This window comes from Rhinolophus ferrumequinum, chromosome 4, assembly GCF_004115265.2.
Source record: "Rhinolophus ferrumequinum isolate MPI-CBG mRhiFer1 chromosome 4, mRhiFer1_v1.p, whole genome shotgun sequence".
Taxonomy (NCBI): domain Eukaryota; kingdom Metazoa; phylum Chordata; class Mammalia; order Chiroptera; family Rhinolophidae; genus Rhinolophus; species Rhinolophus ferrumequinum.
The window spans coordinates 27,835,679-27,850,956 of record NC_046287.1 but is presented as its reverse complement, the minus strand read 5'-3'; the positions used below and the strand labels follow the sequence as shown (position 1 = coordinate 27,850,956).

The following is a 15,278-nucleotide window of genomic DNA, read 5'->3' as shown; positions in this document are numbered from 1 at the left end:
TTGGAGGGAAGAAACAACGGGCTCAGCTTTAAGTCTCCCATTCCATCAAAGGGTCTCCGCTAGCACTGTGGCTCAAAAATGCCCTAGTTTTTGACCCTCATAGAAAGGAATCATCTAGAAAGGAATGTGGGGAGCCAATCTCTCTTTTTTTCCTACTTTTTATTTTTAATTTTTTTTTTGTATATGGTACTATAAGGGTGAATATTGTGCAGGGCTACCCGTGAAGAGGACACTTAAGCTCTCCGTACAGACCCCTATTCCCTCATATTTTCTCCTGCTTTCAGTGGGCATAAACCAATATCAAGGTCACCTTGAGTGCTGTTATGCCCCTAAGGAAAGGCTGTCTTCCCCAACCACGGCTGTTGGTCTGACACATCTATTGGGGGTGTTAAAAGATAAATCAAGGTACATTAATTTTTTAGGAGTTTGAGCAAAAATGGATTCAAATTGGGCAACATCCAATTAGCAGATAAAAAGGAGCTCCTAGGAGCTGTGGAAAATGAAGGACTTTTATAGGCAGAAGGGAGCAGGAACAAGGAAGTTATGCTAGGCAAAAAGTTGGGTTGGTTATTATTGCAAAGCTGACTTTCCTTTAGAGGATGGCAGGGGTCTATCAGGCAGATGGTCTAACCAGTGTGCTGATCAGGTGATTCTTGATTGACTGGCTTAGATTCCATTTCTGGGCAGCCGAAACTGTCATTAAGTCTTGGTTTGGTTATATGGGGCTTAGCATAAATGACTCCATTTTGAGTCTATTGTCTTGCTTTTAACAGGGGTTATCTGAGGATATTATCAATGGCCCTCAGATCTTGCCTCTAGAAAATTTTGAAATTTATCAAGACAGGATAATAATGAAATTTTATCCCCAGATCACAATAGAAGCCACCTCCTCTATCTTCTATTAGCAGTGTTCAAATAAATTCATCAAAGTTAACATGATGTATCTTATGGAATAACATGATCCAAGTAATGCAGAGCCAGCAATAGAAAATTCTACGCATTTCTAAGTACTGCTTTTACTACATCCTACAAATTTTGATATTTAATATTTTTGTTATTGATTAGTTCTAAGTGTTCTATAATTTACATTATAATTTCTTCTGTGATCTAAGAGTTATTTAGAGGAATGTTTGTTTCCAAACACTTTAGTCTTTTCTAATTCCCTTTTTTAGATTGATTTAATTTAATTGCATTGTGATTAGAGAAAATGACCTCAGTGATCCAGTTCTTTGAAAATTTGGCTGAGACTTGTTTTATGGCTCAGTATATGGTCCATTTTTGTACAAATTCTATAAGATGTTTTTCAAAGATTATGAATTCTCTAGCTGTTCAGTGCAGAATTCTCTCTATGTGCATTAGATAAAACATGTTAATTGTGTTTAAATCTTAGTCTATTTTGGGTTTCCTTGAAATATCAATTACTAACAGAGAAATGTTAAAATTTTCTCAGTATGGTGTTGGATTTATCTGTTTCTCCTTGCTGTTCAATATTATTTAGATGCATGGAAGTTTAGAATTATTTTAGTTACCCAGTGATTTGAATTTTTATCATTATTATTTTATTTCTAGTAATGTTTTTTGCTTGAATTCTTTTTTTGTCTAATATTAACTTTTATTTATTCCAGCTTTCTTTTGTTAATATTCCATCCATATTTTCTCCATCTTGTTACTTTCAACTTTTCTGCATCCTTATGTGTCTTGAATAATGTGTGATAATGGAGAAAATAAAATGGAATGACATTGCTAAGAAAGTCCCTTCACATAGTCAGGAGGCTGTTAAGGAAGTGGGGCCCATGCACCCTCTGCGCATCTGGTGCCTCAGTTCCCAGAACTGCTATTAAGTTGCTAAACTCAGCTGAACACATCCTAGAGCCATAAACAACCTGGAACAACTGTGTGGACACGTATGGACTTCTTATTGTGATTCTCAACTCCTTCATTTGCATATTGAACTAACCAATCCCTGTTAACCTAGCCAGGAATCCTTCATTTGTATGAAAGAATTATATGTTGTGGTTTTTGCCTTTATAAACCCTGCCTTTCTTTGTTCTTCCCAGAGCATAGTATGGTTGCTACCTGCATCTGTCTCTTGGACTGCAATCCTTTTGCAAATACATGCTTCTTGTTCTTTATTACTGCCTGAACCTTGTCATTGGTTAAAAAGTATATAACTGGATTTTTTCTTTTAAAATTGCCTTCTGATTACACCCAAAGCAGGAACAATATATATTTTTTTAATGGTAAAATGGATTTGGTCAAAATTTAAAACTTTTGCTCTTCAAAAGAGACCATTAGAAACATGAAAAGACAAGTCACAGACTGGGAAAAATATGTGCAAAACATTTATCTTATAAAGAACTTGTAAGAACTATATAAAGAACTCTAACAATCCAACAGTAAGACAACCTAATTAAAATAATTGGCAAAAATAGGTAAGAATTAGTCATTATGGAAAAGCCAATTAAAACCACAATGAGACACCATTACACACTCATTAAACTAAAATTAAAAAGATTGACAATTCCCAGGGTTGGTGAGGATAAGGAGAAACTGGAACCCTCAGACATTCTGGTGGAAATATGACTTGATAAAGCTACTTTGAAAACCAGTTTTTTTTGTAAACTTCAACATGTACTTACCAAATGATCCAGCATTCCCACTCCTAGGTTTCCCACCCAGGAGAAATGGAAAGCTATGCCCATAGACAGACATGTATGTGGATGTTCATAGAAGCAGTATTCATAATAGCCCCAAACTGTTAACAATCCAACTGTTTATTAACTAATGAATAGGTAAACAAATGTGGTATAGCCGTACAATGGAGTACTACTCAGTAATTAAAAGGAATACCGTACTGATACATATGTAGAAAATCTTTAAACTATGATGCTAAGTGAAAGAGCCAGACACAGAAGACTACATGTTGTATGATTCTATTTATTATATCAAGTGTCTGGAAAAGATAAAACGATAGACATAGAAAGCAGATCATTGCTGGCTGAGGGCTGGAGGTGGGAGTGGAGATGGATTGCAAGCAGTCATGAATAATTTTTTTGGAGTGATAAAAGTATTCCAAAACTGGATTTTAGTGATGTTTACACCAATCTATAAATTTACTAAAACTCATTGAACCGTACATTTAAAATAGATGAATTAATGGTAGATAGAGTAGATGATAATAAAGCTATGAAACATTTTAAAAAGTGAGTTCATAGTCTTTGTCTTCTTCGACTGAATATTTAGTCCATTTACTCTTTTTGTAATTATAGATATATTAATATCTGGATTTTTTTCTATCATTTTATATCTGTTCTGCCTTTTCTATATATTCTCCCACCCCTTTCTTACCTTCCTATGGATATTTTTTTCCTAATTCCATATTTTTCCCGCTATAAGCCTTCTTTTTCATAATGATTACCCTAGAAATGTCAGAATGCATGCTTAAGAGTCTAGAGTTAATAGCTTTGCTCTTATCTTGAACAGCATAAGGAATTTAGCAGACATTAACTATAATAACTCTGTATATGTGTGTGTGTGTGTGTGTATATATATATACACATATGCATATACATATATATATATATATATATGTACAGCTAATGTTACAACTTTTAACCACATAAGACATTTTTATTTTATATAGTCAATATTTATTTAATTACAGGTATATATACTTTTTGCTGTCATTCTTTATTACATCTCAGACTGTGTCCATGATCTAGTTCTCAAAAAATTTTTTTGTAATGAAAGGTGACATTGTAGTGGTTAAGACCATGGCTTCTGGAGTCAAAGTGCTTTATTTTTTAGACTGCTTTTTATTTCTGCTTTATAAAGAGAGAAACGGAGGCAGAAGGATACCCAGTAACATGCCCAGGGTCACATCTAGTAAGTGGCAGAGGTAGGATTTGAACTCAATAAGCCCTTATATTTAAACCCAGTAGCATCCCCTCCACTGTGGGGAGCTTCTACTAACCCATGGTCTGAAAAATCTGTCGGTGGCACAACAGATCAGAGCCCGTCTCCACTGTAAGCAAATACATGTGCAGGTTCAAATTTCTTTCATTCCTTGAAGTTCCTACAGTTCATAAAACTCCTCTGAAAAGATTCATTTTATAAGAAGATCACAGGTGACTTGACTTTCAGCCATACGGATACTTGTAAAATCAATTTCTCTGTGTTTCTTGCATATACAAGTTCTGACAATTAAGTTCACAAACTTATTGCAACCATGTTGCTAACCTTTTCTGATATCAGAGGGATTGTTCATTATGAATTTGTACCAACTGGACAAAGAGTTCACCAAGTTTACTATTTGGAAGTGCCAAAAAGGCTGCGTGAAAAAGTTAGACGATCTGAACTTTTCGCCAACCATTCATGGCTCTTGCATCATGACAATGCACCAGCTCACACGGCACTGTCTGTGAGGGAGTTTTCAGCCAGCAAACAAATAACTGTATTGGAACATCCTCCCTACTCACCCGGTCTGGCCCCCAATGACTTCTTTCTTTACCCGAAGATAAAGGAAATATTGAAAGGAAGACATTTTGAAGACATTCAGGACATGAAGGGTAATACAATGACAGCTCTGATGGCCATTCCAGAAAGAGTTCCAAAATTGCTTTGAAGGGTGTACTATGAGCTGGCGTCGGTGCATAGCTTCCCAAAGGGAGCATTTCGAAGGTGACTGTAGTGATATTCAGCAATGGGGTATGTAGCACTTTTTCTAGGATGAGTTTGCAAACTTAATTGTCAGACATTGTATATTATCTTGCTATAGGTAATTGGAACAGTCTTGTAAAGTTACGGAGCAAGACTCCTTCCATGTATATCCAGTTCTGTGTGTGGACTCTCTCCACCATGCTGCACTTGTCATTAAGTGCACCATGCTTGCACTTAATGCACATGTCATTAAGATGTTGGTGAGCCTCAAGAGAGATTTTATGATGAAACTGTTAATTGCTAGATGGATTTTGAAACCATCTCTGGTGGAGCGGGTCCTTTCAGAAGTGTGGTTAACAAAGAACAGTCCTCTAGGTCTTCCAGGTTTTCTACTATCTCTATGAATCTTTCTACTGTGTCAGGGGACAGCATCCTGGAGGCATTGGCTCTGAACTTCTCCTGTAGGTCCTTCTGGCTCAGTGGCTTCCTCCAGTGACCGTAGAAGGTATTGGAGCGCTCGGTGAAGGTGACACCATCCTTGAGGGTGACACTTATCTCACAGTAGAGTGTGTTGAAGCTTGGCAGGTTATCCTGAGGATGCTGCAGCTCCACCTTACCGAGCAACTCTCTTACCTGAGGCCTGTTGATCTGGCGTTTGTGGAATGAAGGGACAATGATGCCACCATCGAGCAACGTGGCACAGGCCACATACTGGAAGGAGTGACGGGCTTCGTGCTCCGTGACGGGGAAGGGCCTGTTGACATACTGGACATCTGGAATTCTGAGTACAATTCTGTCAATGTGGTCGACAGGAAGCAGGGCTCTGTCTGTTACAAGGTGCTTTCTCACTGACGCGGCTGCATCTTCCATCCAGTGGGTGGCCAGATGTGCGGGGAATCGCTTAAAAGCCACATCCTGCTGCTCCAGCAGCCACGTGTAGGAATCTAGGCTTGGAGGGACTTTGGGTGAATAGTTGGCATAGAAGGCCCCAAAGCCTGCCTGTATGTCCAAGACCTGCTTGTTTCCTTGGAGACCCAACATTGCCAGAAAAACAGCTTCCATCCCATGCCTGGCGGCATTGCCGATATGGAGAGGCTTGGTCTGAGTGGCAGCATTTGCCATGGGTGCTCCCGCGTGAGAAACAGCGATAGCCAGGGCCTCTTGGCACTTTGTCATGCTGAGCCCTAAAATCTTGGATGCAGCAGCAGCGCTACCTAAAGTTCCTACCACTGAGGGGGGATGGAATCTGAAAAGCAATGAGAGCAAAGAGTTAGAGGTTTACACACCTCAGCCACCAGGAGACAGTAGAGTGTAGCGTCCAGGAGCTTAGCTAATGGAGCCACACGGCCTGGGTTCAAATCTTAGCTCTTCCACTATTAGCTGTGTGATCTTCACAAAGGTATTCAACTTCTCTGCACCTGTTTTCACTTTCATAAAATGGCCATAATAATAGTATCTACCTCATATGGTTTTGTGAGTTTTGAATGAATTCACATGCTTACATCAGTGCCTGAAACACAGTAAATTCTGTATAAATGGTGCTCTTACAATTATTGGAAAAAGGTGAAAGTTATTGATTGCTGAAAGCTGATTTAGGTAACTATAAAAATTGAGGGCCTTGTAGAAACTGTGAAAGTTCACTCAATATTCCAATATACTCCTCTCCTAGCAGGCCATACCAAGTGGCAAAAATAAAGATTAGATTAAACCATATAATATGGCCAACATTTGACCATTTTTGATCTATAGGTTAAACAGCCAGGTTTAGGCTATTCTGAATGTTCTCATTAGTCTGAAGGACCCTAACAAATATCAAAGTAGATTCCACTTTGGTGGGATCAGGAATAGTCAGAGTACCCACGGATGCCAGAATGACTTCAGTCACCCCAGAATGAGAGGTCTCCGTTTATTTTGTGGTCCTGGTCGCTTGATTGGCTCTCTAATCCCAAAGGAGATATTTTCATTCGCACTTCTGAAGTCACAGATTTGTATATGGATATACGGTTTGATATGTGACCGGTGACTTGACTTACCTGCTAGCACTAGTATTAACATCTTCAACTGAGCAACCTTTGTATCAGGAAGCTCTATAGAGAGAACAATTGACAGATGAAGGGGAATATGACGGTCTCTCCATGGGGCAAATTTTTCCATACCTTTTTGGTATGTCATTGGCTTCCTTGGAGAAATGCATTAATCGGCCTTGCACTTCAATTCCAACATTGAAAGCCAGCAGGAAGTCAAGGCCAGAAAACTTTGGACTTGGAGGCAGGGCTTCTGATAATGCCATCAGGACAGGAAGGACAGCTCCAGAAGGGTGGGTGGCAGGGTGCCATGTGTCATCAAAATCCATTGAGTGAATCTATGTAAACAGACACATATAAACAACCAAAACCCAAAATGTGCTTCCCTTAATGCAATGGCTTTTGGACCAGTAAGGGTTTAGTTTAGTAATAACCTGGTTTGATGTGAGATTTTCAGACCTGATTCCCTGAAAATAAAACCTATGAACTGGCTGTGATTCTTAATCACATGGCTAGGCACTGGACATACTCTCCTCTGCCCAGATCAGGTGGGACCTTGGGGAGCAGCTAGTGAGGCCCAAGGAGCTTGGGTCTTCCCAGGTGGCCAGAGCTTTCTTCCACAGCCCAAAAGATCAATATCCCCCTTATCAACAAAGCTGTGGAATTAGGTGGCTGCTCCTTTTTCCCTCCCATTTTCCTCCCCCACCCTTCAAACAACTCCCATTAAATCTTTAATGTTGGGCCGGCCCGGTGGCTCAGGCGGTTAGAGCTCCATGCTCCATGCTCCTAACTCCGAAGGCTGCCGGTTTGATTCCCACATGGGCCAGTGGGCTCTCAACCACAAGGTTGCCGGTTAGATTCCTCAAGTCCCGCAAGGGATGGTGGGCAGCGCCCCCTGCAACTAAGATTGAACACGGCACCTTGAGCTGAGCTGCTGCTGAGCTCCCGGATGGCTCAGTTGGTTGGAGCGCGCCCTCTGCCCTCTCTACCACAAGGTTGCCGGTTTGACTCCCGCAAGGGATGGTGGGCTGTGCCCCCTGCAACTAGAAATGGCAACTGGACCTGGAGCTGAGCTGCGCCCTCCACAACTAAGAATGAAAGGACAACAACTTGAAGCTGAACGGCACCCTCCACAGCTAAGACTGAAAGGATAACAACTTGACTTGGAAAAAAGGCCTGGAAGTACACACTGTTCCCCAATAAAGTCCTGTTCCCCTTCCCCAATAAAATATTTAAACAAAAAACAAAACAAACAAACAAAAAACCCTCTAATGTCATTTGTTCCACATTAGGCCATACCGGGGGTGCCAAAAAAATGTATACACAGTTTAAGAGATGGTCAGCGTTGCTCAAACAGTAGTTTGCCATAATCAGAAGTGTCTGGACGCTGATGGTAACCACTTTGAGCACCTCTTGTAATTGCAGAAGTCAAACGTGACTTGTACTCATCTTTTGTTATCGGTATATATTGAGAATTACAATTTTAATACAGTTTGCCTTTCTTAAAATGTGTATACATTTTTTTGGCACTCTATGTATGTTTTGTACCTTTTTATTATGAAATAATTTCAAACTTATGGGGAAGTTGCAAGAGCTCTTGAACCCAGATTATATACTAAGCTATATTTTTAAATCATTATTTTCTATCATAAGGTTTTATTCCTCTTTATCCCAGCCTTTTGCTTTTTCCTTATATGAAATAGTAATAACCAACAGTTCATTTAAAAATAGATTTTTATGTCTATTTGATATGGCTGGCACATGTCTCACCACTTACTGGACATTTAATCCTGGATGCACTGTTGGGTTTGATTTTCAATATTCTGAGCTACTGTCACCCAAAACCATAAAAATACCTCAAATCCCAACACATTCATGTCCAGATTATACCTTGTAGATGGCCCTTGACACACACAAAAACGCATAAAAATTGTCTGTCGGACAAGAAATGATGAATTTGGGTTCTGAAAATATAGACACCAAATGTAGCCATTGTATCTTTCTGAATAAATATCTGTTGAATGACTGAATGAAAGCCTGGTTACTGGATAGAAAGTGGTACTGGCCACAACAAAAGGAATTGAGAAGGAATTGTGTCTGGATATTGGGTTTTATGTTTTTTGCTGTAAGCAGTTAGAGTTTAGAGTTGAGATATCTTAGGGGTGTTTTTATTGAAATCCTCTTATTTCCTCTACTTCACAATTTGTTTAGAAAGCATCAATTCACTATTAAAACATGAAAACTGACATTGCTACATAGGACAGAGGGCAGGCCACTTTATCTCTCTGAATTTCAAAGATGTCATCCGTCAAATGTGGAAATTGGGCGATTTCTGAGATATCCTGGCTCTGAAAATTATTACTATTGTATAACAGTTGAAAAGACATGGAAACCTCCTTACCGCCACACCGTTAGCAAAAGCAGCATATGTCGGTGGGAGCCTGAAGTCTGGCCGTCCCCACACAGTGCTCGTCATGTTGGTGCTGTAGATCTGGAACAAGAAGAACGTCAGTCAGTGATACCGAGTGTGAGCACAGCCTGCCAAGTCACCACTTCAGGAGTCATTCTTCATCTTTGGAGGTGTCACATTAATAGTCCTCACTGGAACCCTCTGTACTAGATCGAAGCCTGCCTTACTCATTGGGTGCTCCCTTCCTTGTAGAAGAACATACAACTTTCTCCATGGAAGTGAAGAGAGATTCTGTTGCTTGGCCCCAGACTATGATCCACAACTGCTCTGTGGCGTGGAGTCTGAACTTACTCTCATTTACTCCGTCTGTGTAAGTACTGGGGAAGGTGGACTAAACACCTACCCAGCACATACTTTGGATGCTGCATCTCCGACCTACCCACCCACCCTCTGCTCAGAGTGCTGGCCCAGCCTTTTCTCCAAATCATCCGGGGTAGGTGCTATCGCTTCTAAGACTCGGGTAAAAAGTGCTTTCAGTCATAATAGTGATGAACTGTGAGACACGACTAGACAGTGACTTAGTAAGGGATATGGATGACTATTAAAGCTCAGATAACAGAGCGTAGGATAGCATAAAACTACATACAACAATGTATGCACCCAGTACAATCTCTAAGACGAAGAGCAGGAGAACACATACACAGCTCTGGGTACACTCACGGGCACACTCACGAGCAGGTATGTGTGCACACTTGGTTTTATCGCTAACGTAGACATTGAGCTTCTTACTTTACTATATTCGCTGGCTTTGTGAAACACTTCTGTGCTGGTTCCCAGGAACCCAACGCCCAGAGTATCCAGAATCATCCTCTTGCTCCTTTGAATAACACGCTCTGTCAGGTGTCCCACGTTCAAGCCGTGAATCACTTGGGCGAAGCTTGCTGTGACAGACTTGGGAGGGAAGAGTGTTAAACAGTGCTACAGTCACTTTGTATTTGCATACTTCCTTTATACATGAGAACCCGAGACACTTTTGTAGTTTAGTCCACTAGAGAGAACCCTGTTGATCACGTTCAGTTTCTAAAAAATAATATCTATGGAGCACGTACTGTGTATGAGAAAAAGGGATGTGGAAAAGCACCGTGGCCATTGCCTGTTCTCAGCCAAGTTAAGGACACAGACGAGCAAGCAGATGATGCCCACAGAGTGTGGTGGGGGCGACGGTGGAGGGAAGCACAGAGTCAGCGGGGGAGGACGGGGGGGGTCATCTCCCCCATAAAGCAGGTGTTCAGACAGTCGGTAACTGCCATTATTAAGTATGTACCAGGTATTATGCTGACCTTTAAAAATACAGTATCCATTGAATACCCACAAGTCTCAAGGTAGGTATTTATTATGACTCTCACTTTGCAGGTGAGGAGACTGAGTCTTGTGAGTAGAAACGTGAAGTCACTAAGTCACACAGCTTCTAACTGGGGCAGTCTGAACACATACCCCATGGGTCTACCTCCACAATTGGGGCATCTAGCTATTAAGCCCCTGTTTCCTAAAGTGTGGCCTGATGAACACATGCATCAGAAACACTCCGGGGTTCCTGTTGAAAATGAACATTTCTGGTCCCCACTCCAGGCCTCCAGCATTAGACTCCCCAGCATTAGAAACTCGGGAAGCATAGTACAGGGTTCTGTGCTTTCGTTAAGGTGTCTAGGTGATTCTCAAGTGCTCTTGTGCTGTCATGTCCAATGTGGCAGCTACTCTCCACATGTGCTCTTGGGCATTTGAAATTCAGGTAGTCCAAATGGAGACATATCACAAGGGTAAAATAAGCACTGGACTTTGAAGAGCAGTAGGCAAAAAAGCATCTTATTCATAGTTATAAAATATTGACTACATACTGAAATGATAATATTTAGGATATATTATTTAAACAAATATATTATTAAAATTAACTTCATCAGTTTTTCCTTTTTACAATGTGGCTACTAGAAAATTTAAAAGTACTACTGAGAACTACTGCCTGCTCTTTCGGTTGGTGGAGAATACCTGGAGGTGTTGATACATGAGCTGGTTATGAAAATTTAGGGTGAAAAGTGTCAGGCATAAGAAGGGGTGAAAGCCAGAGGTAGCAGCGTGGGCCAGGGCTTGCAGGTGTGAGGCATGCAGTGAGTTCAGCAAACTCGGAGCAGAGCTACCTGCGGGGTACAGAGGAGAGAAGGGGAGTGGATTCTCAGGCTAGGACTGAATGGTGAAAGTTACACACACTAGAGACTACGATGTCAGTGGGGAACCATAGTGCTGTCTTAAGAAGGCAGGGATATGGTCAGAACTGTGTTTTGCGAACATCTCTGTAGGCAATCGTGCAGAGAAGGAATGTGAGTTGGGCAGACAAGGGCAGGTAAGAGACTGCTGCAGTAGCCCAGGCTCTGGATGGGGAAATGGCAGTGCCATTTGCCAACGGAGGGAACACAGGACGAGGAGCAGACTTTTGGGCAACGGTGATGGATTCATTGTGAACTTGGTGAATGAGAAGTGCGTGTGGTCATCCTAGTGGAGACCAACCTGCTTCTAACCCACAAACCAGACAATCAACATCTGTCGGATGATTTGCATTTCATAAGCAGCAGCGTACTGTGCAATTCCTTTAAGTGTCATATTCTTCAATGCATAGACACTTATTTGGCTTTTAACATGTCTTACAAGAGAATATCCATTGGATTAGAGCAGGGGTGTCCAAACTTTTTTCAACGTTTTTCACCAAGGGCCATACGCGGTAAAATACACAAACAGCCGGGCCACTCACTCGAGGTGAAGTACGTATTGCCTCACCTGGTTTATTTAAGTCAACTAAATATATTTTTGGAATTTGCTGCGGGCCAATTAACAATGGATCGCGGGCCGCAGTTGGCCCGCAGGCCGCAGTTTGGACACCCCTGGATTAGAGGATCTGGCGTGTCTGGGGCGCTCGGATGCTAAGCTCAGTGCCCAGGCAGAGATACAAAGATGGAACCAGTACCCAGCTGAAAGTCCTTCAACTTGGCTGCTGACTAGTCCCATGTTTTCAGTCTCCAGAATATCAAGTTAGGAAAACCCTGCCATTTTCAAAAGAATGGGCTATTGTGTATGCCTCTGAAGCCTTGGTAGAGAGGTGAATATATACGGAGTGGCAGAAAGCCAGAGAAAAGATCTCTTGGAGAGAAAAAGGGTGCTGGCATGTAAGTTTCTGATTAAAATGGAGAATAACAATAACTTTGCTTTTCACGCTGCTAGAAAACTGGGTAAACATATTTAGGGGCAAAGGGAAGGAAGGATGAAAGAAAACTGGTTTGATGATTGCCAAGTAAAACTTAGTTTCCAGTGCTGGTTGGATTCCTTGTTCTAAGTAAAAATGCCTCTTTTCCACCTTTCTTCCCACCCCCACGATTCCTGCAGGTGAGGGGATTTGGAATTTGGTTGTTCCTCTCTTCATTGTTAGATCTAATGTGGGGTGATGCATAGGCCTGGGGAGCGTGTGTTGGCAGGGCGCCAGCATGGACCTGGCAGGTGATCATGGCATCCAACCACACGATCCAACGGTATCAGTGATTTAATGAAAGTAGGGCTTTTATAAAAAGTGTGGGCAAAGTATGGAGGTCTGCTGACAAGTCCTGAGCCCCATCCCATGTGCCAAAGAACAAAGGGCCTCTTTCTGGGCCCTGAGGAAGGAAGCATGAGAACATAAATTTGCAGCTGCTCAGCTGTCTGTAGACTTATGCCCATCTATTCCTAAAATATTATTTTGGTCTTGACTTTCTCCTGGCATTTACATCTCTCTTTAGTAAAATACCATGATTGATGTGTACATTAAGGCAAAGTATGAAGTCGTTTAATAAATATTTCATGAGTTCTTGCTATGTGTCTGGCACTGTGCTAAGCCCTCTAGAATACCAAACCAAGATGCTATGGTTCCTGCCACAAAAAGCTTATCTTCTCCAGGGGACTATGGACAGTAAACAGATAGTTAGAAATACAATCTGGCAATGCCATAATCGATATATACAAAACTAGGGTGTTAACATTCACTGAACTTATAATGATTCATTTTCTTCCTAATTTATACAAAACACATAATATCTATTATTTGTAAAACATTGATTTAAAAAAAAAAACAGATGCAGTGAATTAGATAGCCTAGGGCCTATGAAAAATGGTAAAATGCCATTTTTGAAGTAAAGCAGATAGCTCTTAAAAAGAGAAGGCAACTGAGGAAATTGAGAAAGGAAAAAGTAAGCTAGAAAACCAATTTAAATAAGCCACATAAAACATAAGAATACCTTGAGCTTCATGGTCTAAAGAGGAGGTTTATCTCAGGCGTGAATCCGAGGAGTGATTCGTTTCCTGTGTGACTGCCTTTATACCCTCATTCCTCTCCAAACCAGTCTCTTTCACTCTGTTCTAACCCTAAAATTTCCACCATTTCAACACCTCCCAACTAAACTTACTTCAACTTCCTCTGTAATGTAGTTAACTCACCAGTAGATGAAAAATTAAACATGTCTGGGAAGTACAGTAACGATAATCAAATGACTTCTCACAGGTATCAGAAAAGTTCGTTGACAATAAAACTAGGATTGCATCTTGTACCTAGATACTGTATGCCAAAATTAGAAAAATATTCACTCGCTTTTATCTAGGTACTACACTTCTCAAAATTCATCCTAAGGAAATAAACAGGATGCATGGAAAAATTTAGCAAACAAACAAAAAATAAAATTTGTAGCCTTCCTTATAAGATTAAAGACTGAAAACAATAAAATGTGCACAAATAGTGGATTGGTTAAGTAAAATATGACATGTACAGTATTTTTAAAATTTACTTAAAAATTTTTTTTTTCTATTACAGTTGATGTTCAATATTCTATTAGTTTCAGGTGTACAGCATAGTGGTTAGACATTTATTTAACTTATGAAGTGACTCCCCTGATAAATCTAGTACCCACCTGACTCCATACATAGTTATTACAATATTATTGACTGCATTCCCTATGCTGTACTTTACATCCCCATGACTATTTTGTTACTGCCAATTTGTGACATGGCCAGTATTTAAGGCACACTTTCAGTTTCCCCTTCTACTTCATCCGTGCTGGTCACCATTGTTCGGGGACAAAGGTGTCAACCAGAAGTTGCAGGCAGCTTGAGAGGAAGAACCTAGAAGGGCATTGGAGTCCGTCACACTTCTTCCCAACTTGTTCCCTTCTTTGTTCCTGAATTTCATTTTCCATATATGTAGATCTCTGGTTCCTGGTCCTCTGCCTGGCTCTTGGGATATGCTGCCTGCCTCTCTCGCTGCCTACGATTGGTCCAGTCTGCTTCAACATAGCTCGTTCAGGCCTCTTCGCTTGTGATCAGTCACGGTGGTTTGGCTTGTCTGGACCTAGCTCTGCTCCTCTAGATAATTGCCATTTCCTTTGGGCTGTGCAGTCCTGGCCAATTGCTTTGTACTTATTGTGGGTACAAAAACCAGGTTATTTAATATCTGAGACTCTTGTTCCAGAGGTAGTGGCAGAACATCCTTAGGAAAGATTGCATTTCAATTTTGGAGGAAATCTCCATGATCCTTGAGTTCTCCTCCCATCCTATTCAGAAGGGAGAATTTGGGACAAAGGAACTAAACTGCTCTGCATTAAAATTCAAAAGGCTGTCTTTCCTGTGGGCAGGTGATATCTCTGGGAGAAGAGGTTAAGTCGTTTTGCTTTTCTTGGTTGGAGCCTATGGAGAAAGAGTGTCTAGATGCTGGATACAGGCCAAGGGCTGAGTCAGTGGGAACCCTCATGGATTAGGAGGGTGCTACCCTGGTTATACAAGTAAGCCAGAACCACACACAGTGGTGGGGGAGGTGGTCAGCAGGGTACCCCATGTGGAGGGACACAGGCGGACAAACTTAGGGAGCAGTGAGATCAAATATCGAATTCAAAGTTTTTCTTCACAACCTAGTGATTCTCTTACATCATCCTCAGGCAAGTTTGTTATGTACAACAACCTGGTGTCAGCCATGCTTTGGGGAATGAAGGCACGGGTAGGTGTTTGTGCATGGAGTGCTGGAGAGAGGAACTCAGGGTACCAATGAGAGGGAGGAGGGACCAGCAGCAGCCTGGGGGAATGGAGGTCCTCTCTGGTTATCCTACTCGGTTAAAGAAGACTCAAAG

The 15,278-nt window shown here is 41.2% G+C and overlaps 1 protein-coding gene across 1 annotated transcript; it reads right to left on the bottom strand.

Moving 5' to 3' along the window:
* Nucleotides 1-4,635: 4,635 nt before the first annotated feature.
* On the bottom strand, nucleotides 4,636-13,546 carry ACOD1 (aconitate decarboxylase 1). The gene is made up of 5 exons (XM_033104600.1): nucleotides 13,404-13,546; nucleotides 9,883-10,044; nucleotides 9,085-9,174; nucleotides 6,816-7,021; nucleotides 4,636-5,905 (listed from the first exon to the last, which is right to left on the bottom strand). The coding sequence occupies exons 1-5, from the start codon at nucleotides 13,413-13,415 to the stop codon at nucleotides 4,960-4,962; spliced, it is 1,416 nt and encodes a 471-aa protein (XP_032960491.1). The 5' UTR covers nucleotides 13,416-13,546; the 3' UTR covers nucleotides 4,636-4,959.
* Nucleotides 13,547-15,278: the final 1,732 nt, after the last annotated feature.